Here is a 22,647-nt window from a genome sequence, read left to right as displayed (position 1 = left end):
AACAATTTTAATTCGTCTAGTGTTAGACGTCGCCATTGGAACATACGGGCGTAGGATGTACTGGGGTTGACAGCAATAAATTGCTCTGCATAGAGATTTGTTTGGTCAACCATGTACTGCAACAAATCTTCGGGGAAAAACAAATAGAAATAGTCCAAATGTGCAAAATTTGAAGTGTTGGGTTGCACACCTGGCTGTGCAGTGAAAGGGGGGATTGTAGCCGATCCTGAGTTGGCAGGCAACCATAAGGGGTTTGCCAGGGCATCGGGAAGGTAGGACTGGGCCTGGATTCTTTGGGCTCGATGTGCAATTCCAGTACTTGTACTGGGTTCCTCTTCTTGGGGTCTGGCGCTGCTGGTGGTAGGCAGGTGTTCTGATCTTGGTCCTGATCTAGGTCCTGATTGCCTTACTCTTGTAGGAGGGGCGGTTTCTTCCGCTGACTCGGACTCCGATCCACTATCCTCCACTGGTTCGTATTCCGAACCAGAATTGGATAATGAGAGCTCCCCGCTGCTCTCATCATCCGACATGGTGAGGATGTTATATGCCTCCTCAGCTGTGTAAACTCTTTGGGACATGGTGGTACTTTTGACGGGCTTCTGTGACAAAACTGGTGGTGGTACTGACAGCTCACTGATGGCGGGCCTGTGTGATGGTACTGACAGGTTACTGATGGCCTGTGTGATGGTACTTTATAGCGGGACTGTGAAGCGGTAGTGATGTTGGGCCTGTGTGACAGATGGGCTGTCAGATCCAGATGGTTCTGATGGCGGTACTAATAGCGGCACTGATAGCGGTACTGTTAGTGGTACTGATGGTGGCCTGTATGACAGGTGGGCTGTCAGATCCAGATGGTACTGATGGTGGTACCGATGGCGGGCTTTGTGACAGATGGGCTGTCAGATTCAGATGATACTGATGCCGGTGCTAATGGCGGTGGCTGTGCTGGTGGCGGTGGCTGTGCTGATGGCGGTGACTGTGCTGATGGCGGTGGCTGTGCTGATGGCGGTACCGATGGGGGTGCTGATGGCGGGCTGTGACAGGTCCTGCTGGGCTGTGACAGGTCCTGCTGGGCTGTGACAGGTCCTGCTGGGCTGCGACAGGTTCTGATGGGCTGCGACAGGTTCTGATGGGCTGCGACAGGTCCTGATGGGCTGTGACAGGTGGGCTGTGACAGGTGGGCTGTCAGATTCAGATGATACTGATGCCGGTGCTAATGGCGGTGGCTGTGCTGATGGCGGTGGCTGTGCTGATGGCGGTAACGGTGGTGGTGCTGATGGCGGTGGCTGTGCTGATGGCGGTACCGATGGGGGTGCTGATGGCGGGCTGCGACAGGTCCTGCTGGCCTGCGACAGGTCCTGCTGGGCTGCGACAGGTCCTGATGGGCTGCGACAGGTTCTGATGGGCTGCGACAGGTTCTGATGGGCTGCGACAGGTCCTGATGGGCTTTGACAGGTGGGCTGTGACAGGTGGGCTGTGACAGGTCCTGATGGGCTGTGACAGGTGGGCTGTGACAGGTCCTCTTTATTGGCAAGGGGGGATTTGTGTTGAGCACAGTATAATAAATGAAGTATAGTGTTGTAACTCACAGATCAGATCTCTCCTTCTCTCTCCTCACGATCGGTGTGAGGAGAGAGAAGGAGAGATCCCTGGATACTGCTGCTGTGTTTACACTTGTGACCGGCTGTGATTGGACACAGCCGATCACGTGGGTAAACAGCCATTTCATTGGCTGTTTATCTGGATCGGGATGGGGATATGTCCAAGGGACATATACCATCTCCGATCGGCGTACTGTTGCGCATTGCGCGCGGCCGGGTTTGTTTTGACATGTGACCGGCTGTTATTGGATACAGCCGATCACATGGTAAACAGCCAATTTCATTGGCTGTTTACCCTGATCGGGGAAGTGCTGTGTCCGAGGGACAAGCGTCATCCCCGATCGCCGTGGTGCGCGCCCCCGGGGGCGCTCGATTCCATTGTATCCTACAGGACGTCATATGACATGATGTCAGGATAACGAAACCACCTTGCCGCCGTCTATTTGTAATAGGGCGGGCGGCAAGTGGTTAACCTCATCGGTCCACAGAACTTGTTTCCAAAATGCCTCAGGCTTGTCTATATGTTCATTTGCAAAGTTCAAACGCTGATTTTTGTGGTGAGGACGTAGAAGAGGTTTTCTTCTGATGACTCTTCCATGAAGACCATATTTGTACAAGTATCTCTTTATAGTGGAATAGTGTACCACAACTCCAGTGTCTGCCAGATCTTTCTGGAGGGATCGTGCAGTCAAACGTGGGTTTTGAATTGCTTTTCTCACAATCCTGTTGGCTGTTCTGTCTGATATTTTTCTTGGTCTTCCAGATCTTGCTTTAACTTCCACTGTTCCTGATGACTGCCATTTCTTAATTACAGTCCGAACAGAGGATATTGACATCTGAAAACGCTTTGCTATCTTCTTATAGCCTTCTCCAGCTTTGTGAGCGTCAACTATTTTCAGTTTCGGTTTTCTAGACAACTGCTTAGAAAAGCCCATGGTGCTGATTGTTGGGGCAAGGTCAGATGAGTCTGACCATTTAAAACCTTTGAGATTGACATCACCTGGTCTTCCCAGACGATGATTGAGAACAATCTATGACACTGTCAGGTCTCAGCTTTGCAAAGGGGGCAGTGCATGCTATAAATTCTGCAGGGTGCCCAAACTTTTGCAGACGCCATTTTTTTGTTTTCTGTAATTTTGAAAGTGTAAATGATGGAAATAAAATATAACCTTTTTGACATATTATTAGAATGTCTAATCTGTAATTTGATGCCATTTGGAGATTTTTCCATCTTTCCTTGGCTTCGTTATGCACATTAATACACATTTTTACCTGGGGTGCCCAAACTTTCGATCCCCACTGTAACACCAGAAATATTTTTGTCACCTATAAGGTGGACAGTGACCAAATTGAGTTTTTGGATCTGTTGATCTGTAAAGAGAACACAAAAATTGTAACCAGTACGTTTAGAAAACCCATGGCGGGTAATACACTCTTCCATGCCACCAGCCACCATCTGTGGCCCCTCATCAGAGGGACCCCTATGAGACAGTTTTTGAGGGTCCGCAGAAATTGTTCCAGCATGAAGGATTTCCACAAAGAGAGCAATAGATTAAAAAACTAAAGAAAAAAGCTGGAAAAAACTGAGAGAATATATCCTGGGTCTTGAACAAGACAAGGAAAAACTGAATAAAACTACTACAGACAGAATAGGACTGGTGATGACCTATGGTACCCATTGGGATTACGTAAAAAAAAGTATGAGGCAGATACTGGCATTTGCTTATGCTGGATACAAGGGGTCCCCAACTTATGAACGCCCGACCTACGGACATCTTCTACTACGAACCAGGTGCTGCGGGGACCCTCTGCCATTTTGCGTGGACATCGGCCGTTCTGCACACGCACGGCCAGACGGAGCCTCAGAAAATGAAGTAAAACATTGGAAATGTCTGTAATTTGCCATGCATGCACAGAGCGGCATTCAACAGGACATTGGAAATGTCCGTAATTGTCGTTTTGCGCATGCGCGTCCAACTTATGAACATTTCCGAATCACAAACAGGAGCACAGTCCCTAACGGGTTTGTAACCCGGGGACCCCCTGTAATAGGTTAAAGCAGATCTTGGGTTTTCATCCTAATATGATAGCTAAACGTGCACCTACGATAGATGATGCACAAAAATAATAAAAAATCAGCTTTCCCTGTCTTTTGCTCCACATACTGAAGGCATGTACCCCTGTGGACATTGCTCTGTATGTAGATTTGTCATCAGGATGAATACCTTTAAGGACTCTACTGGCAGAACACCATACAGGATAAAACCTTTTGTGAATTGCTCAACGACCTATGTCATACACCAAATTATATGCCCTTGTGAGAAAATATACGTAGGAAAAACTTTCCGGCAGACTAGGTCCGACGTAATGAGTCCGTCGGGCATTCCGATAGTGTGTGGGCTAATCCGATCATTTTCATGAAAAAAATCTGACAGATCTAGAAATAGAACATGTTTCAAATCTGTCCAACTGACTCAATTCCTTTTGGAAAAAATATTTGTCTTTATGCTGGTCTGATGGACAAAAAACTACGCAAAGGAAGCTACTGGCTACTGGCTATTGAACTTCCTTTTTTAGTCCCGTCTTATGTGATCATGTTCAAAACGAATGGACTTAATCCATTCGTGTGTGGGCAAGTCCGTTCATTTGGAAGTCCATCGTAACTCCATCGAAAGTCTGTCGGGAAGACCGTCGGACCTAGTCTGCCGGAAAGTCCGGTTGTGTGTGTAAACGGCATAAGAGAGTTTCAGAAAAGAATGGGTGAACACATTCCCAGTATAACTACTGAAGATGACACATCACCAGTAGCAATCCACTTTATGGGTTGCAATGCATGGTTGTCTATAAACTTGAGATGTTCAATAAGAGAGGAGATTGGGACAAAATCCTATTGCAGAAGGAAGCCAAATTGATTTTTCTGCTGAATTCGATGGCGCTGAGGGGGTTAAACAGTGACATGTCATTCCCATATTTGCCACCTGACTTTTTCATCACTTTCCCTCTGTCGTCAATTGTGATTTCCCCATCTCATTCAGGAGAAAATATACCTTGTTGTTGAACATATCCCCTATTATCTTCACTGTGGATATGAAAGTAATTGTTAAATCTCACAATTTGTGAGATTAGGCTAAAATCAAGACTTTATTTAGTAAATTAAGTCTAAGTTTGGAACCAAATAGAAGAGATCCTTGCATTATATACATTCAACACCCATATCCCCTATTTTTTGATTTTACAAATCTAATGCTGGTAACCCACAACCGAACAAAATGTGATTGGTATATATGTTCCAACATTCTAGTGTAACCATAAATAAAGGCCCTGGGCCGTACTTCCTTTCCCTTGAGTATAACAACGCTACTCTTCTATTCAAGTTCCGATGGGCACCTATGGGCTATTTTGCATACGCCCCTTTGGGAGACGTATCATAAAAGTGCGGGACGAATGACTGATAGTGATCTGCCTACGATTATATTTCAGGCACATACATGCAATGTAATATTTAGGAGGGTAGTTCTAGCCTGATATGGATGCAGTGACTGACGGTGCCAGACTCTTTTGGTACAGTTATTGGGAAGTCGTCTGGTGTATGGGTGATCTGTGTGCAATGCATACCCCATATATCAGAATATATTATGTTTAAATGTGGTTTATATTAACGAATGAGTGGGTAGTATTGCAAATAGACCTTGTTATACCAATGTGTCTCAAAATCTTTTGAGGTTGCACTTTGATTTGAGATTAGATCGATATGGTGATCCAACTCAGTGAACTGAATTAATGATCAGAACCATGGGAAACCTATTACAACCGGTGCATAATGAATGTGTTCACGTACTGTTATGGTCATTTGGTGTACTGACTTTGGTTCAAATAAATTAGGTCCACTCTCATTTTGGACACCCTCTCATTTCCTGTTTCTGCACCCAATGGATTGGACATCCTAAACAGCATGTATGGACTAACCATAAACATCCTCTGGACGACGGAACACTAACGTATAGGTATATTGATTCTTGTATCTACCTGCTATTACTTTGTAGATGGATATTACATTTTCATTCCATTTGAAATAGTCTGCTGTACCATAAATGTATGTGCGATGGTAGGTCGGGTGAAACCGGTGTATCGTTCCATATGGTTTTTTATCTGTGTGTTTATGTGTTTCCGATGCTGGGAAGCAGATACTCCGTTCTGCCTACCTCTTTATGAGGATGTTAGGTATTTGAATAAACACTAGAAAGCTGTCTGGTGTTTGAATGGTTTGTGCATGTCCATGTATCGAAACACATAAATTGTGAATTGGCAGTAATGAAGGCTATTAAGAAATGATCGCTACTGTATCATTGTGTGTCATAATGATTGCAAATAAAACAATGTAATGTCCTCTGGTTCTAAATGAGGATATGGCAGAGAGTTTGTAATTTGAGAGTATTTATTTAGTGTGTCTGTCTGAGCAGTCAGCCCCCTGGTATATGCTACCATCATTAGGTTTCTTTAGATAGGATTTACGGTATGGACATTATGTAGGTGTGCAGGGCAGCACACCATATACAATTTTAACGGTTTGAGCACTTGTGGAATTATCACATTGACCATTATGAGTAATAGATGGGTGGTACCTGTTTTGTTTTAGTCTAATTAAAGGTGTGGTGTGGCCCTATATTTAAACAAGTGACAGCTGACTATCCCTATGTGCTGATGAAGTTCCGGTATAACAGGAACGAAACATATAAACTTTTACGCCGGGACAACACCCCTGCTCTATACCTACCTCAGCCTACACTCTGCTCTCTTAGGGACCATAGTTTTGAAAGTAGATGATGCACTGAAACAACCAGCTTGAATGTTCCCTTCTATGGACCATCCTGGAGATCTATCCTGTGTACCAGACTCCCTGGACATTGAATAATTTGTCCGTTGGATTATCATCAGCTTGCTTCGATAGCATTGAAACACTGCATAACCTGGAAATCAATAGAATTTCACAGATGAGGAACAATTTGCTGAAAAATTGTATGCATTGTACATACACCGACAGAATGATCTCCACATAAGATCAATGAAGATCTCTGCATTGCTAGCTGGATCTGTGAGTAACCACGACAGACTGAAAAATCGTATCACTGTATTAATTGCCTATAGGAATTTACCTGCACGCTGCGGGAATCCTAGCATGTGGTTACATTGAATATACCTGTGACTAAGCTTTTGGTTTTCTGAGACAATACCATCAATCATTTGGAGTTGCAGTGTCAAGGGACTAACACAGCTTTTCTGGTATTTGGATTATTCCTCCACCATTGCACTTTAACACCAGGACGAGAGCAATAGGGACTAATTGAAATAGGAGAACACATACACCTGTCCATGAGGGTGCTTCTCCATCATTTTGGATAACATCTATATTCATACATTGCTGTGACCATGAATTTGTGTTATTATAGGGGGTGCTTTTTAGCTAGGGGAGGGAGGGGTCTGTGGACTGCTGTGTTCCCCTTTGCTCTCCTCAGTTATGAGGGATAGAATAATTTTTACATAGGCTATCTGTTCGCATTTGATGTAGGGAAGTATGGACCATTGGGGAATTTTTGGAATTCCCTTTTGGCCTATATACAGGGGATTAGCGATATTTCTTTGGTTTGCTGTTATTTTTTGTATTTTGCTCTTTTTAAGCAATACATTCAATTGTAGTTAACTCCTTAGGGTGTGTACATATCTCTTTATTTTTCCTTTTGTTATTATTGATTACACCCCCCCCCCCCCCCCCCCCCCCATATTCAGTCGGTGAGTACTACCAGTTATTTAATATAGGCAGGATTCCCATCTTTCTCTATTTTTGCTATTTCTCTCAAATATTGTTCACAAATCTGTCTAAATCTGTGTTCGTGAGCACTTCTCCTTTGCCGAGATAATACATCCACCTCATAGGTGTGGCATATCAAGATGCTGATTAGACAGCATAAGGCGTATGCTATGGACAGTGAACACAGGTGCATTTTATTGATGGCATTTTGAATGCACAGAGATACTGTGACGAGATCCTGAGGCCCATTGTTGTGCCATTCATCCATGACCATCACCTCATGTTGCAGCATGATAATGCATAGCCCCATGTTGCAAGGAGCTGTACACAATTCCTGGAAGCTGGAAACATCCCAGTTCTTTAATGGCCAGCATACTCACCGGACATGTCACCCATTGAGGATGTTTGGGATGCTCTGGGTAGGTGTATACAACAGCATGTTCCAGTTCCTGCCAATATCCAGCAACTTTGCACAGCCATTGAAGAGGAATGGACCAACAATCCACAGACCACAATCAACAACCTGATCAACTATGCAAAGGAGATGTGCTGCACTGTCTGTTTTTCAGACTCGCCCCAATACAGTAAAACTGCACATTTTAGAGTGGCCAGCCTAAGGCACACTTGTGCAAAAATCATGCTGATCAGCATCTTGATATGTCACACCTATGAGGTGGATGGATTACCTCGGCAAAGGAGAAGTGCTCGCTAACACAGATTTAGACAGATTTGTGAACAATATTTGAGAGAAATAGGCCTTTTGTGTCCATAGAAAAAGTCATAGATCTTTGCGTTTAGCTCATGATAAATAGTGGCAAATCCAAAGGTGTGGCATTATAATTTTGCTTAGTGTGTGTGTATACACATATACATACACACACGGTTTATACAGATATGCCACCCTAAAAATTTGCCATGCCCCTATAGATTCTAATAGTTGGGGACCTTTAACTTAAAAAAATAAAATAAAATAAAATTTTTAGGGGACTCTGGAGTCTAGTGCGGGTATTTTTTCACACTAGACCCCCAGTAAATTCCTTTAATATAAAGTTAGTAAAAAGACCTATGTGAGAGTGAGCATTCAAAAATGATAGTGATTTATTTATCAAGACATGCCTGTGACACTTGTAACCGAGTGTATTTATGGATATACAAATACTGTACACTTGGTACAAGTATCACAGAAATGTCTTGATAAATGAAAATATTGAAAAATATTAATAAATGGTCCCTCTCACATCTTTTATTAAATTAAATTGTATTTTTAACTTTTTTTTAGTTTTCATTGAGAAGTATTTGAGGTTGTGATCTCACAAGATCATGGGCTCAAATCTCACTTCTACTACACATCTCGGCTATTCATTCACTTTTCTTCTCAGAGAAGAGAATTGCAACTAATGAAAAGGTTCTCTTCTGAGAGATTTTATACATGACGAAGAGCAGCGATGTGTAAAGGCAGGCCAGATCACAGGTTAATAAATGCACAACTATGTGCACATGTGAAAAAAAATCAACTGATATAAGTAGTAAAGATGGTTGGTCTATAACATATTGTTCAGCTTTCTACAAAAATGTGCTGTTACTGAAGCAGAAAATAAAGTATATCTAAAGCAAAAACTTAAAAAAAAAAAAAATTGGGATAGAATAGGGAATGGTAAAAATCCCACCAGGTTCTTTTTTTGCCTTCTATGTCCAACTGCAGACATTTTCCTTGACCTCCTGTCCTCTAGATTTACCAGGAATTTGTGAGAGAACTACCATCTTATACAGTTGTAATGGGAACATGTCACCCCTTTTGGCACCTTAAACTTTGCGTTTTTCCTAACTTACAGTCCCGGTGGCACCAGGACAAAAAAAGTGGGTGTATCCCTAAGTGGGGATACAGAGACTATAACAACCTGACAGGAGAACACTTCATCACTCTATCCAAGACACAATTTAAGGCAGAAAGGTTTGAATTTTGTAGCCTACAGTTAGGAAAATTTCAGCTTGAAGTTTTTTTGTAAATAAAAATATAATACTTACTATGCTATGTGCATCTATCACACCAGTAGCACCATTTACAGCATAGATCAGTACAGACAAGCAAAACAGCGATGATTAAACAAAAACGGCAATTGTGTTAATATATAGTTGTGTTAAAGTGCATGATAGGTCATTACAGATCCTTCAAGGTGGAACACTGATAACTATACCTTCTTTGGCAGAAACCTTTTAAAATGACAACCACATTATCCATGTAGTTTGTATCTTCTGGGTCCTCTATACCCCTATGCTATGTGCAAGAGCTTAAGCTGTTAAGACTATTGCCACTCTCTTTTGGACCTAAACAGAGTTAACTAATCAGAAATTAGTGTAGATAAAGTCTGGAGAAATAGTGAATCATCAATTTTCTGATTCACCTAAATGTTTCCATGTGGATCACATACATTAGGAATCCAGACAATATAATACATGCATTGCATTATTGGAGTAGTAAAAAGTGAATACCGCGCTAGCCTAATTGCAACTAAAGAAAAAAATACAACACTGTGAGATATGAGATATGCACAAACACAGTGAATATAATAAAGGAGAAAAAGCTGTACAAAAAAATTCAAATAATAAAAATGAAGTAAGTGAATAAATGTGGTATAACACAAACAAATATTAATACCAATAAAACAACAAATGAAAAGTGCTCAAATACTTAAGTAGAAAACAGTCCAGTGATTTGCGTGAGGATAAAAAAAAAACTCCTCAGTGCAAAAAACACCAAATGCTGTGAGCCTCCCCACACACAATGCGCGCTTATCAGAGGGCAAGCTTTAACAAGCCTGTGTAATTGGTCAGCGTCCGGACATCAATCCAGCAGAAGCAGAAACTCTCTATGGACATCTGCAGTATTACAACTTGACCTGTGCCTACTTACAGTTTCTTGTAAAGTATTTACACTTATAGTCTCTTAGCAACGGTCTATCTCAGTCTCTTGTAATAGAGCAGTGGTAAATGATTTTGACAAACATAATTGTTGGTACTAATTCTACATAACGTGGGATGTGATAAAAAGTTGGTTCCAAACCGAGTGAGAAGGCAGGGGTCAAGGAAAGGATTTTTGTCTACTCAGACGAAGGTTAATTTTGCCGCCCACCCCAGACCCCCCTACTGTCACCCTCCTCCCTTCCACAATGCAACCCCCCACCACCATATGGCATACACTTTATTTGCACCTTATTAGTTCCTTCTTTACGTTGCACCCATAATGTGCTGGGGTGCAATGTGAAGGACATCACACAGCATTACAAATTTGAGCTGTCCTGAACTGCCACTAAAAGGCAATGTGTAATGAGGGAGAAGAAGGTTGTGCATTCCCCGTTTCCATTCACTGGCTACGGGCAGCTGACAGGTGAGGCAAACTAAAACTTTGATGCTGCGCCTGGTAGAAGAGAGGGGGTAATGTGTTAGGGTATGGAAGACAGGTGTTTCAAAAATCCAAATCCCTGGGGAAGAGGTGTCTAAGATGGTGCTGAGTGAGGTTGCATACCTCCCAACTTTTGAAGTTGGGAATGAGGGACACAGTTATTTGAAATATTAACACGTTTATCTTATTACCAGTAAAGCTCTTGAACAAACTGTTTCCTGTTCTTTTGATCTGAGCTGAGACAATTCTGAATCCTTTTCTTCAATCAGTTTATCATACTGATGCTAACAGAAAAAAAAAAGATAAAACATAATTATATTAATCTATCAAATATCTATCTATAGCCTTTGAACCTGTTAAAATGAACCTCAATAATATTCCTATTTCCTCTGTTGTTTAGTGAGTATACATTTTTATTCTTGAAAGTGTCCAAGTCACACAGGTCTTGTTGTAGGCTTCTATGCACAGAAGAGAGAAGGCGGGACAGAATGTAATATGACTGCAGATTTAGGTGATCTTAAGTTTTAGTTAAAGGGAATAGAAGGAGGAGGAGGAGCCTGGAGTTCAGCTTTAGGCTGGGTTCACACTGCTGCGGGGGGAGATCCGGATGTGATTCGCACCGCAAATCACATCCGATCTCCGTAGCGATGCGAGTTCAGCCATACAGATAGTATGGCTGAATTCGCATCGCTCCCGCAGCAAACTCGCACGGGACCCTTTTTTTGGTCCGCAACAGAATCGGATCGCATAGGGGTTCACACCATGCGATCCGATTCCTGTGCGAGTCAGCAGATCGCACTGCGATATGCGGACGGATCTGGGGGTGTCATTAACATATCATTGACACTCCCAGCCGTCCGTATAGGGCAGTGTGAACTGCCGGCGGGAGTAATGCGATGCGGGAAAACGCCGCGGATTTGCGGCGTTCCCGCATCGCAGCGGTGTGAACCCGGCCTTAATGACAAAGAGCTTACCAGCTGTAATGGGCCTGGGAGATGTCAGCTGGTGAAGCTTAGCTTTGAAGTCAGTGTACCTAAATCAAGAAGGGTACCTTAGAGGCCTTTCCTGTCTAAAAAAGGTAATAGCAGGTATCTTGCAGCATCTGTTTTTAAGCATAAAACTTTAACTTTTAAAGCAAATTACTCATTAAGTATTTATTTTATATCTGCATGGTAAAAAGATGACAAGCAAAGTCTGAAGAGTGGATGGCCTCACCTCTTCTGGACCTTGGGTGTAGGAAATACCGTATTTATCGGCGTATAACACGCACCCCAAGTTTAGGAGGGAATTTTAAGGAAAAAACTTTTAGGAGGGAAGTTTAAAGGAAAAAAAAACTTACATTTATGTGCCCATCAGTGTCATCTGCAGCCTTGTCCACCATTGCAGCCTTGTCATGCAGCCTTGTCCACCATTGCAGCCTTATGCAGCCTTGTCCACCATTGCAGCCTTGTCTATTTAAAGCGGTTCTTCACCCTAAAGGGGAAGGTCCGCTAATCTGATCCCTCCCCCCCTCCGGTGCCACAATCGGCCCCTTTCAGGGGGGAGGGGGAGCAGTTACCTGGATAAACGCCCCGCCCCCCCCCCCCCCCCCGTTGTGTTCTGGGAAGCACACAGTTCCCAGGATACAGCGGGGGATCTGAAGAGACGCGCAGCGCGACTCGCGCATGCGCAGTAGGGAACCTGGCAGTGAAGCCGCCATGCTTCACTTCCCGATTCCCTGACAGAGGATGGCGGCGGTGGCAGCAGCGAGACGAGCGATCGCTCGTCATCTGCTGCCGACATCGCTGGACCCTGGGACAGGTAAGTGTGATTTTATTAAAAGTCAGCAGCTGCAATATTAGTAGCTGCTGGATTTTAATATTTTTTTTTTTGGTGCAGAACCACTTTAAATGGTCTCTTTTTTATTTTTTTAAAATGCCGCCGCTCAGGCCGCCTTCGGCTCTTCTCGGCAGATTTCGGCCGTGGAGAGCGGCCGAAGGCGGCCGGAAGCTGCCGAGAAGAGCCGAAGGCGGGCAAAAGCCACCGAGAACGGCCGAAGGCCGCCTTGAAGAGCCGAAGGCGGGTAAAAGCCGCCCAGAGGCTCAGAACTGCGGGGGATCGGCGTATAACACGCCCCCGCAATTTCCCCCTGCTTTTAAGGGGAAAAAAGTGCGTGTTATATGCCGATAAATACGGTATGTCAAAAAAGACTTTGACGGGTTTCCTAGGGAATACTTCCTACGTTATGCTCCCTTTCCTTCACTGCCACTTCTCAAAATCATATTCTACTTTTTTTTTTTTTGTTATAATATTTGTTAGATTCCGCGCATAGGTGTAGGCTGGGCTGCTGCCTCCCCCAAGGGGCTCTAACCAATAGTAAAAATTATATGAATATAGAGGTGGGTGGCATTAAGAATGAGCAGTGAGTGCTAAATAGTTTGGTTAATCACAAATGTTATAAACAAATTTCATCCTAAAGAATTTGTTCCAACAACTATATCATTAAGGTTCAGCATGAATAAATTGTATCCAAATCATTAGTGTCCAAAAATGAGTGCATTAACACATTCTATTAAAAGGAGTTTTTCTGTAAAAAAGATGTATATATATTTTTTGCCATTTATAATCAGGGCCCATTCACACTTCTACAGTGTGGCACTTTAATGCACCCATTATAGTAATACACGTTAAAGCAGTAATAAACCCAAAAGCAAACATTTATTTTATTGCAGTTTACCAATTCTTATGTCGCGTACACACGATCGGACTTTCCGGAGGACTTGGTCCGGCAGACCAGAGTCCGTCGGACAATTTGATTGTGTGTGTGCTCCAGCAGACATTTTCTTCTCCAAAGTCCAGAAGACCTAGAAATAGAACATGTTTTAAATCCTTCCGCTAAAAGTCCGCCGTACCCAGTTCCTGTCAGGAAGTCCGCTCGTCTGTATGCTGGTCTGACAGACCAACTACGACGCAATGGCAACTACAGCACCTGCCCGCGAGAATGTTTCCAGCATGATCCTATCGCGCTAGTTCTCGGCTGCAGGGTACTGTACACCAGGCCCTTAGGTCTGGTATGGATTTTAAGGGTAACCCCCTACGCCAAAAAAACGGCGTGGGGGTCCCCCCACAATCAGTACCACACCCTTATCCGTGCACGCAGCTCGGTCAGTCAGGAAAGGGGGTGGGGACGAGTGAGCGCCCCCCCCCCCCTGAACCGTACCAGGCCGCAACATGGGAGGTGGGTGCTTTGGGGAAGGGGGGCGGCCTGCGGCCACCCCACCCCAAAGCACCTTGTCCCCATGTTGATGAGGACAAGGGCCTCTTCCCGACAACCCTGGCCATTGGTTGTCGGGGTCTGCGGGCGGGGGGCTTATCGGAATCCGGGAGCCCCCTTTAATAAGGGGGCCCCCAGTTACTGCCCCCCACCCTATGTGAATGAGTATGGGGTACATTGTACCCCTACCCATTCACCTGGGTCGGGAAGCGTCAATAAAAAAACACACTACACAGGTTTTTAAAGTAGTTTATTGGACAGCTCTGGGGGTCTTCTCCCCTTCCCCAAAGCACCCACCCCCCCAAGTTGAGGGCATGCGGCCTGGTGCGGTTCAGGAGGGGGGGTGCTCGCTCATCCCCACCCCCTTTCATGACCTCTAGGCTGCGTGCTCGGATAAGGGTCTGGTATGGATTTTGGGGGTTACCCTTAAAATCCATACTAGGTGACGGGGCTCGCAACGTGTCAATCTCGCCGATGAAAGCGGCGAGATTGACTTCCTTCTCTAGTCCCGTCGTACCTGGAGTCACGTTCAAAATGAATGGACTAGTCCGTGGGCAGGCAAGTCCGTTCATTTTGAAAGTCCGTTGGACCTCCGCCAAAAGTCCAACGGGAAGTCTATCGGAACTAGCCCGCTCATGTGCAAGCCCGCTCGTTCGGAAAGTCCGGCGGACCTCTGCTGCAAAGTCCAGCGGATTGTTCGCCGAACCAAGTCTGCCAGAAAGTCCGATCATGTGTACGTGGCATTAGATGTAATGGTTGCATTCGTTTCCATTTTTAGGCTTTATTTCTTCTATTTCCATCTGATGGATGGAAACCACACTGACAGGGGTATTTAAAAAAATGTACTTTTAATTATTTATGTAAAACCTTTATCGCAAAAGGAAAAGACTGTTTGCTGTAACTGAATATTAAGCCCCATGTACACTGGACGTTTTTACAGCTGCTGTTTTTGGCTTCAGACGTTTTTTTCTACAGTCAATAAACTCTCCAGCATGTTATCCTATGTGTCCATGCACACATAGGCTGTTATCGACTGTTAATGTCTGGGACATTGTTTGGCTGTAAAAAACAAAACAAAAAACTAGAGGGTTCCGAGAAGAGTTTTTTAGCTGTCTCACGTCAAGAAACGCTGATAACTGCTCAAAAACTAGGCTCACCAGCGTTTTCTAACTTTTTAATCCATTGGAAAAAAACGCTATTGCAAAAACGTTGAAAAACTCACTGCAAAGCTACTCATGTTTTTAGAAAACTATTATAACGTCCAGTGTGCATGAGGCCTTAGGTGGAGTTTGGCTTCAATTTGTTACTGTATTTAAATCTGCTAGTACATCTTAGCCCTTGTACACATGGTCGGAGATTCCGACAACCAAATCCGTCGGATTTTGTCCGACGGATCTTGTCCGAAACTGTTGCATACACACGGTCGGACAAAGTTGTCGGAAAATCCGATCTTTCAGAACGTGATGACGTAATTTCGTTACGATGGGACTACGTTCAGGCTAGTAGCCAATAGCTTTGATGTAGGAATTTGATCTGAGCATGCGTGGCACTTTGTCCGATCGGAATTCTCTACACATGATCGGAATATGTCCGATCGGAGCATTTTATCGGAAAATATTTCCGGCAAGTTGGAAAAGTTGGTCCGACGGATATTCCAACGGAAACAGTCCGATGCAGACCACACATAGTCGGAATATCCGACAAAACGCTCCGATCGGACACATTCCGTCGGAATCTCCGATCGTGTGTACAAGGGCTAACACTTCTCTTATCTCCAGACTGACAATGCTGCGGTCTGCTGTACCTTCTATTCTCATTCCTCCAGTTGTGTCTCACTAATACCGGAGGTATGCTACTGGCCAGATCACCAGGTGAAAAAAGAGGGGACAAAAAAAAAACAAAGAAAAGAAAACTGATGCAGCCATCACATCTAATAAGCTGCAATGTATTACATTTTTGAGGTCCATTCATTTTAACAGTAAACCAATGTAGTAACACAACACATTTTTTTGTTCTTCTCCATCTTGGTGCATGGCCAGTCTCTTAAAATAAATGAGCTGCCTCAATGCAATGTGCAGTAACATGAATGCGTTAACACAATGTACCAAGAAAGACCATTGTGAATGAGCCCTTAAACATTTTTTTTTTTAATTTTCATTTATTTTGTTCTTTATGAGTGCCTCATTAAAACAACCATGTAAAAGTTAACAAAAACCTTTTTAACCAGTTCCCGACTGCCAGCCGTCAAATTTGACGGCCAGGCGGCGCACCTATTGTGGCGGGAGGGCGTCATATGACGCCCTCCCGTTTAAACAGGGGATGCTCGCGATCGTGCGCGCGCGTCCCTGTTTCTTCGGTGGCGGCGTGTCTTGGAGACACCGCTCGCCGCCGAAGGGGGTGAACAGCAAAGTAGGTTTTGTGATATCTTTGCTTTCTGTGAGAGCATTGGCCTGGGCTAACTCTCTATGGGAGATGCAAAAACATGTTGTCTTGAGTTACCCTCAGTTTGTGGCCTCCTTTAAAAGGGTTTTAGATGTTCCCGCAGGCTCCACTTCTGCTGCCAAGTGGCTCATGTCCATCAAACAGAGTACGAGAACTGTTGCCGACTACGCCATTGAATTCCATACTCTGGCAGCAGAGGTTGCTTGGAACAATGAGGCCCTCGTGGCTGCTTTTTCTCATGGTCTCTCGGATTCCATCAAGGATGAGATAGCAGCCAGAGATATACCCACTGAGCTGGAGAGCTTGATCTCGTTTGCCATCCTCATTGACTCCAGACTCAGAGAAAGACTCTCTCTTAACCACTTTCAGACCGGACCATTTTGCTGGTAAATGACCAGAGGTCTTTTTACAATTTGGCACTGCGCTGCTTTAACTGGTAATTGCGCGGTCATGCAATGTTGTACCCAAACAAAATTTGCGTCCTTTTCTTCCCACAAATAGAGCTTTCTTTTGATGGTATTTGATTGCCTCTGCGATTTTTATTTTTTGCGATATAAACGTAAAAAGACCGCAAATTTTGAAAAAAAATGATATTTTCTACTTTTTGTTATTAGAAAAATCCAATAAACTCAATTTTAGTCATACATTTAGGCCAAAATGTATTCAGCCACATGTCTTTGGTAAAAAAAAAGTCAATAATTGTATATTTATTGGTTTGCGCAAAAGTTGTCACATCTACAAACTAAGGTACGTTTTCTGGAATTTACACAGCTTTTAGTTTACGACTGCCTATCTCATTTCTTGAGGTGCTAAATTGGCAGGGCAGTACAAAACCCCCCCAAATGACCCCATTTTGGAAAGTAGACCCCCTAAGGAAATTGATAAGAGGCATGTTGAGCCCATTGAATATTTTATTTTTTTGCCTCAAGCGATTGAATAATGACAAAAAAAAATTTTTTTTTTTTTTTTTTACACAAAGTTGTCACTAAATGATATATTGCTCACACATGCTATGGGCATATGTGAAATGACACCCCAAAATAAATTCTGCTGCTTCTCCTGAGTACGGGGATACCACATATGTGGGACTTTTTGGGAGCCTAGCCGCGTACGGGGCCCCGAAAACCAAGCACCGCCTTCAGGCTTTCTAAGGGCGTAAATTTTTGAGTTCACTTCTCACTACCTATTACAGTTTTGAAGGCCATAAAATGCCAAGATGGCACAAAACCCCCACAAATGACCCCATTTTAGAAAGTAGACACCCCAAGCTATTTGCTGAGAGGCATGTTGAGTTCATGGAATATTTTATATTTTGCCACAAGTTGCGGGAAAATTACAAACTTTTTTTTTTTTTTTTCACAAAGTTGTCACTAAATGATATATTGCTCATGCATGCCATGGGCATATGTGAAATGACACCCCAAAATAAATTCTGCTGCTTCTCCTGAGTACGGGGATACCACATATGTGGGACTTTTTGGGAGCCTAGCCGCGTACGGGGCCCTGAAAACCAAGCACCGCCTTCAGGCTTTCTAAGGGCGTAAATTTTTGAGTTCACTTCTCACTACCTATTACAGTTTTGAAGGCCATAAAATGCCAAGATGGCACAAAACCCCCACAAATGACCCCATTTTAGAAAGTAGACACCCCAAGCTATTTGCTGAGAGGCATGTTGAGTCCATGGAATATTTTATATTTTGCCACAAGTTGCGGGAAAATTACAAACTTTTTTTTTTTTTTTTTTTTTTTCACAAAGTTGTCACTAAATGATATATTGCTCACGCATGCCATGGGCATATGTGAAATGACACCCCAAAATAAATTCTGCTGCTTCTCCTGAGTACGGGGATACCACATATGTGGGACTTTTTGGGAGCCTAGCCGCGTACGGGGCCCCGAAAACCAAGCACCGCCTTCAGGCTTTCTAAGGGCGTTATAGTTTTGAAGGCCATAAAATGCCAAGATGGCACAAACCCCCCCCAAATGACCCCATTTTGGAAAGTAGACACCCCTAAATTTAGGGGTACACTAGTGAGACTAGGTAATAAATGGCGGGTGCCCTGAAACTATAAAAAAATAACTAACCAACCAGCGTCACCTGTAACAGTTATATGGTGATCACTGGTGAAAGGGTTAACTAGGGGGCAATCAGGGGGCTTTATGCGGTAGTATATGGGGGTCCCTGGCGCTATAAAAAGCTGCGGCGAACCTAAATACCTACCTGCCTAACTAGCGTCACCTGTGACACTAATACAGCGATCAGAAAAACGATCGCTTATTAGGCTGGGTTCACACTGGAGCGATGCGGGAACGCCACGAATGCGCGGCGGGTTCCCGCATCGCATGCCTCCCGGCGGCAGTTCACACTGCCCTATGCGAACTGCTGGGAGTGTCAGTGAAATGTTAATGACACCCCCAGATCAGTTCGCATATCGCAGTGCGATCTGCAAACTTGGATCGCATGGTGTGAACACCCATGCGATCCGATTCTGCTGCGGACCAAAAAAAGGGTCCCGTGCGAGTTTGCGGCAGGTGCGGCGGGTGCGGCGGGTGCGACACGAATTCAGCCATACTATCTGTATAGCTGAACTCGAATCGCACAGAGATCGGATGTGATTTGCACTGCAGTGCGGTGCGAATCACATCCGTTCTCATAAACCGCTGCAATGTGAACCCAGCCTTAGTGACACTGGCGACGGGGGGTGATCACGGGGTTAAACCTTTATTGGGGGGGTTAGGGGGGTACCTTAGAACTAAAGGGGGCTAACCCTAACTGCCCTAACAGTTATTAGTCACAAATGACACCCGCCGGGTGATCAGGGGGTTAAACCTTTATTAGGTAATAAATGGCGGGTGCCCTGAAACTATAAAAAAATAACTAACCAACCAGCGTCACCTGTAACAGTTATATGGTGATCACTGGTGAAAGGGTTAACTAGGGGGCAATCAGGGGGCTTTATGCGGTAGTATATGGGGGTCCCTGGCGCTATAAAAAGCTGCGGCGAACCTAAATACCTACCTGCCTAACTAGCGTCACCTGTGACACTAATACAGCGATCAGAAAAACGATCGCTTATTAGGCTGGGTTCACACTGGAGCGATGCGGGAACGCCACGAATGCGCGGCGGGTTCCCGCATCGCATGCCTCCCGGCGGCAGTTCACACTGCCCTATGCGGACTGCTGGGAGTGTCAGTGAAATGTTACTGACACCCCCAGATCAGTTCGCATATCGCAGTGCGATCTGCAAACTCGGATCGCATGGTGTGAACACCCATGCGATCCGATTCTGCTGCGGGCCAAAAAAAGGGTCCCGTGCGAATTTGCGGCGGGTGCGGCGAATGGCTGAACTCGAATCGCACAGAGATCGGATGTGATTTGCACTGCAGTGCGGTGCGAATCACATTCGTTCTCATAAACCGCTGCAATGTGAACCCAGCCTTAGTGACACTGGCGACGGGGGGTGATCACGGGGTTAAACCTTTATTGGGGGGGTTAGGGGGGTACATTAGAACTAAAGGGGGCTAACCCTAACTGCCCTAACAGTTATTACAGTCACAAATGACACCAATGCAAAAAAAAAAAAAAAAAAAAAAATGACATTGGTGTCACTGTGACTGGGGGGCAGGGGTAATTGGGGGGGGTGATCGGGGGGGTGTGAGTGTGCCTGGCATGTTCTACTGTGTGTGTAGAGTGTTGGTGCAACTCACCGATCCGCTCTCCTCCGTGTCGGAACGAAAAATACCGACACGGAGGAGAGAATACATCACTTCCTCTCCTGTGTTTACATTACAGGAGAGGAAGTGATGTCACAGGGGATTCCTATTCGTCGGGAGCGATCGCGTGGGGGTGGCCATGAATGAATGGCTGCCCCCTCGTCCCGGATCGCTCCCGGACGAAAACCGACCGCCGCAGGCACCGGGCGGGGGCCCGATCGGGCCCCCGACCCGCGGGAGGCAAGGGACGTACATGTACGCCAATATGCCTGCCCGTGCCATGCTGTCGACGTACATCGTCGTGCGGCGGTCGGCAACTGGTTAAAGTGGAAGTAAACTCCCCTATCGTTTTCAGCCAAGGAAGCCACCATCTTTGCCTCTGTTTAATCTTCAACTGCTATGGTGCTGCACATGTGATTCGTTATGACACCAGCCATTGGATGGCTTGATAGTTTGGCTGAGAGCACAGCCAATGTGCAGTTAGCATTCCCGGCATGCCTTTTTTTTTTTTACCTGTTTAAATCCATGGGTTTACTTCCACTTTAAGGAGCGCTTGTGGAAGCCTCCTGTACGTTTGCCTCTGAGCTTTGTAGTTCCACCCATGCCTCCCTCACCTCCCTTGCCTCCTGGCACCGAGTTGGTAAGTGAAGATGAACCCATGCACCTGGGCTTCACGCGTCTCTCTGTGGATGAGAGAGCCTTTTGGAGGAGGGAGAGATTGTGCCTTTATTGTGGCCAGGCAGGTCACTTTTTGAAGTTTTGTCCTACCTGTCCAGGGAACGCCCGAACCTTGAGGTCCTGTCATGGACAGACCTTAGGTGGCATTGTTTCATCCCCAGTTATCCAGAAGGATAAGCCCCTGGTTTTGGTCACCCTTTCTTGGGCTGAGTCGTCCATCAAGATACAGGCTCTAATCGACTCTGGGGCTGCAGGCCTGTTAATTGATGCTGCATTTGTTTCGCAGCACTCGATTTAGCTGCAGCTGCGTGACACTCCACTTGCCATTGAGGCTCTTGACGGGAGACCTTTACAGCCTGCCCATGTAACTCATGAGACAGTTCCGTTGTCCATGGCCGTAGGGGATCTTCAGTATGAGATAATCCAATTCCAAGTTATTTCCTCACCCAGATTTCCGCTGGTTATTGATTATCCTTGGTTACAGAGGCACAACCCCTCTTTTGATTGGCTCCGTGCTGAAGTTCTCTCCTGGTCACCACAATGCAGTGAGACATGCTTCCTGAAGGTATCCAAGGTCTTGTGCACCGCTTCACTCCCCTCCCTGCCGGAGGAGTACCGTGATTTTGGCGATGTCTTTGATAAAGGTCAAGCCAGTAGTTTGCCTCCACACTGGCCTTATGATTGCGCAATTGACCTTCAACCTGGTGCCATACCTCCTCGTGGCTGGGTTTACCCTTTGTCAGTCTTGGAGGATAAGGCCATGGAGGAGTATGTTGCTGACACACTTTCTCGAGGTTTCATCCGCAAGTCCTCGTCTCCTGCTGATACTGGTTTCTTCTTTGTGAAAAATAAGAACGGTGAACTGAGACCTTGTATAGATTATAGGGGTTTCAATCGTGTCACGATTAAGAATGTCTACCCGATTCCATTGATTACAGAGTTATTTGACCACCTCAAGGGAGCAACGGTTTTCACAAAGCTTGACCCGAGAGGGGCATACAATCTTGTGCGCATTAAGGAGGGCAACGAAGGGAAAACTGTGTTTAATACCAGAACAGGCCATTATGAATACCTGGTAATGCCTTTTGGCCACCACACAGATGTCTGTCGTGTACTTCAGAAACGAAGGGAGAACAATCTCTTTTGTAAACTGGAGAAGTGCAAGTTCCATCGTGAACAGGTTACATTCCTGGGCTATGTCATTTGCACTGCTGGTTTTTCGATGGACCCAGAAAAACTGTCAGCAGTCCTACAGTGGCCTCGACCCGTGGGTTTACGTCCTCTGCAGCATTTCCTGGGCTTTGCCAACTACTATCGGAAGTTTATTTGTAACTTCTCGTCTCTGATCAAGCCTCTGACTGATATGACCAGAAAGGACGGTAACCCACAGAGTTGGTCTCCGGAGTCCATTAAGGCCTTTGAGACTCTCAAGGCTGCCTTTGTTTCTGCTCCTGTGTTAGCACATCCTACGTTGCCTTTTATCCTAGAAGTTGATGCTTCTGAGACTGGAGTTGGCGCCCTTCTGTCTCAACGTCCTAACTCTGAGAGCGCTATGCATCCGTGTGGTTACTTTTCCAAGAAATTGTCACCTGCTGAATGCAATTATGAGATTGGTGACAGAGAGCTGTTGGCGATCATTTTAGCCCTGAAAGAACGGAGACATCTCCTTGAAGGTACCACTGTGCCTGTTCTTATTCTTACTGACCATAAGAATCTTCCATTCTTGTCTGAGGCTAAGCGACTCTCTCCCAGA

At 45.0% G+C, this 22,647-nt stretch overlaps 1 protein-coding gene across 2 annotated transcripts in view; it reads right to left on the bottom strand.

Annotated features, from left to right (window-relative positions):
• Positions 1–22,647, bottom strand: part of LOC143982686 (synaptonemal complex protein 1-like) — a 103,723-nt gene that overhangs the window by 71,834 nt on the left and 9,242 nt on the right. For both annotated transcript variants that reach the window (XM_077481609.1, XM_077481608.1), the window contains exon 3: positions 10,999–11,091. In XM_077481609.1, coding sequence (XP_077337735.1) covers positions 10,999–11,091 — 93 coding nt within the window. The remainder of the gene's footprint in view (positions 1–10,998; positions 11,092–22,647) is intronic.

This window comes from Lithobates pipiens, unplaced genomic scaffold, assembly GCF_037356315.1.
Source record: "Lithobates pipiens isolate NorthernLeopardFrog02 unplaced genomic scaffold, aLitPip1_a1.2 Scaffold_16, whole genome shotgun sequence".
In the NCBI taxonomy this organism is placed as follows: Eukaryota; Metazoa; Chordata; class Amphibia; order Anura; family Ranidae; genus Lithobates; species Lithobates pipiens.
Note: the sequence above shows the minus strand (reverse complement) of the source record. Positions and strands in the feature narration are given on the sequence as shown.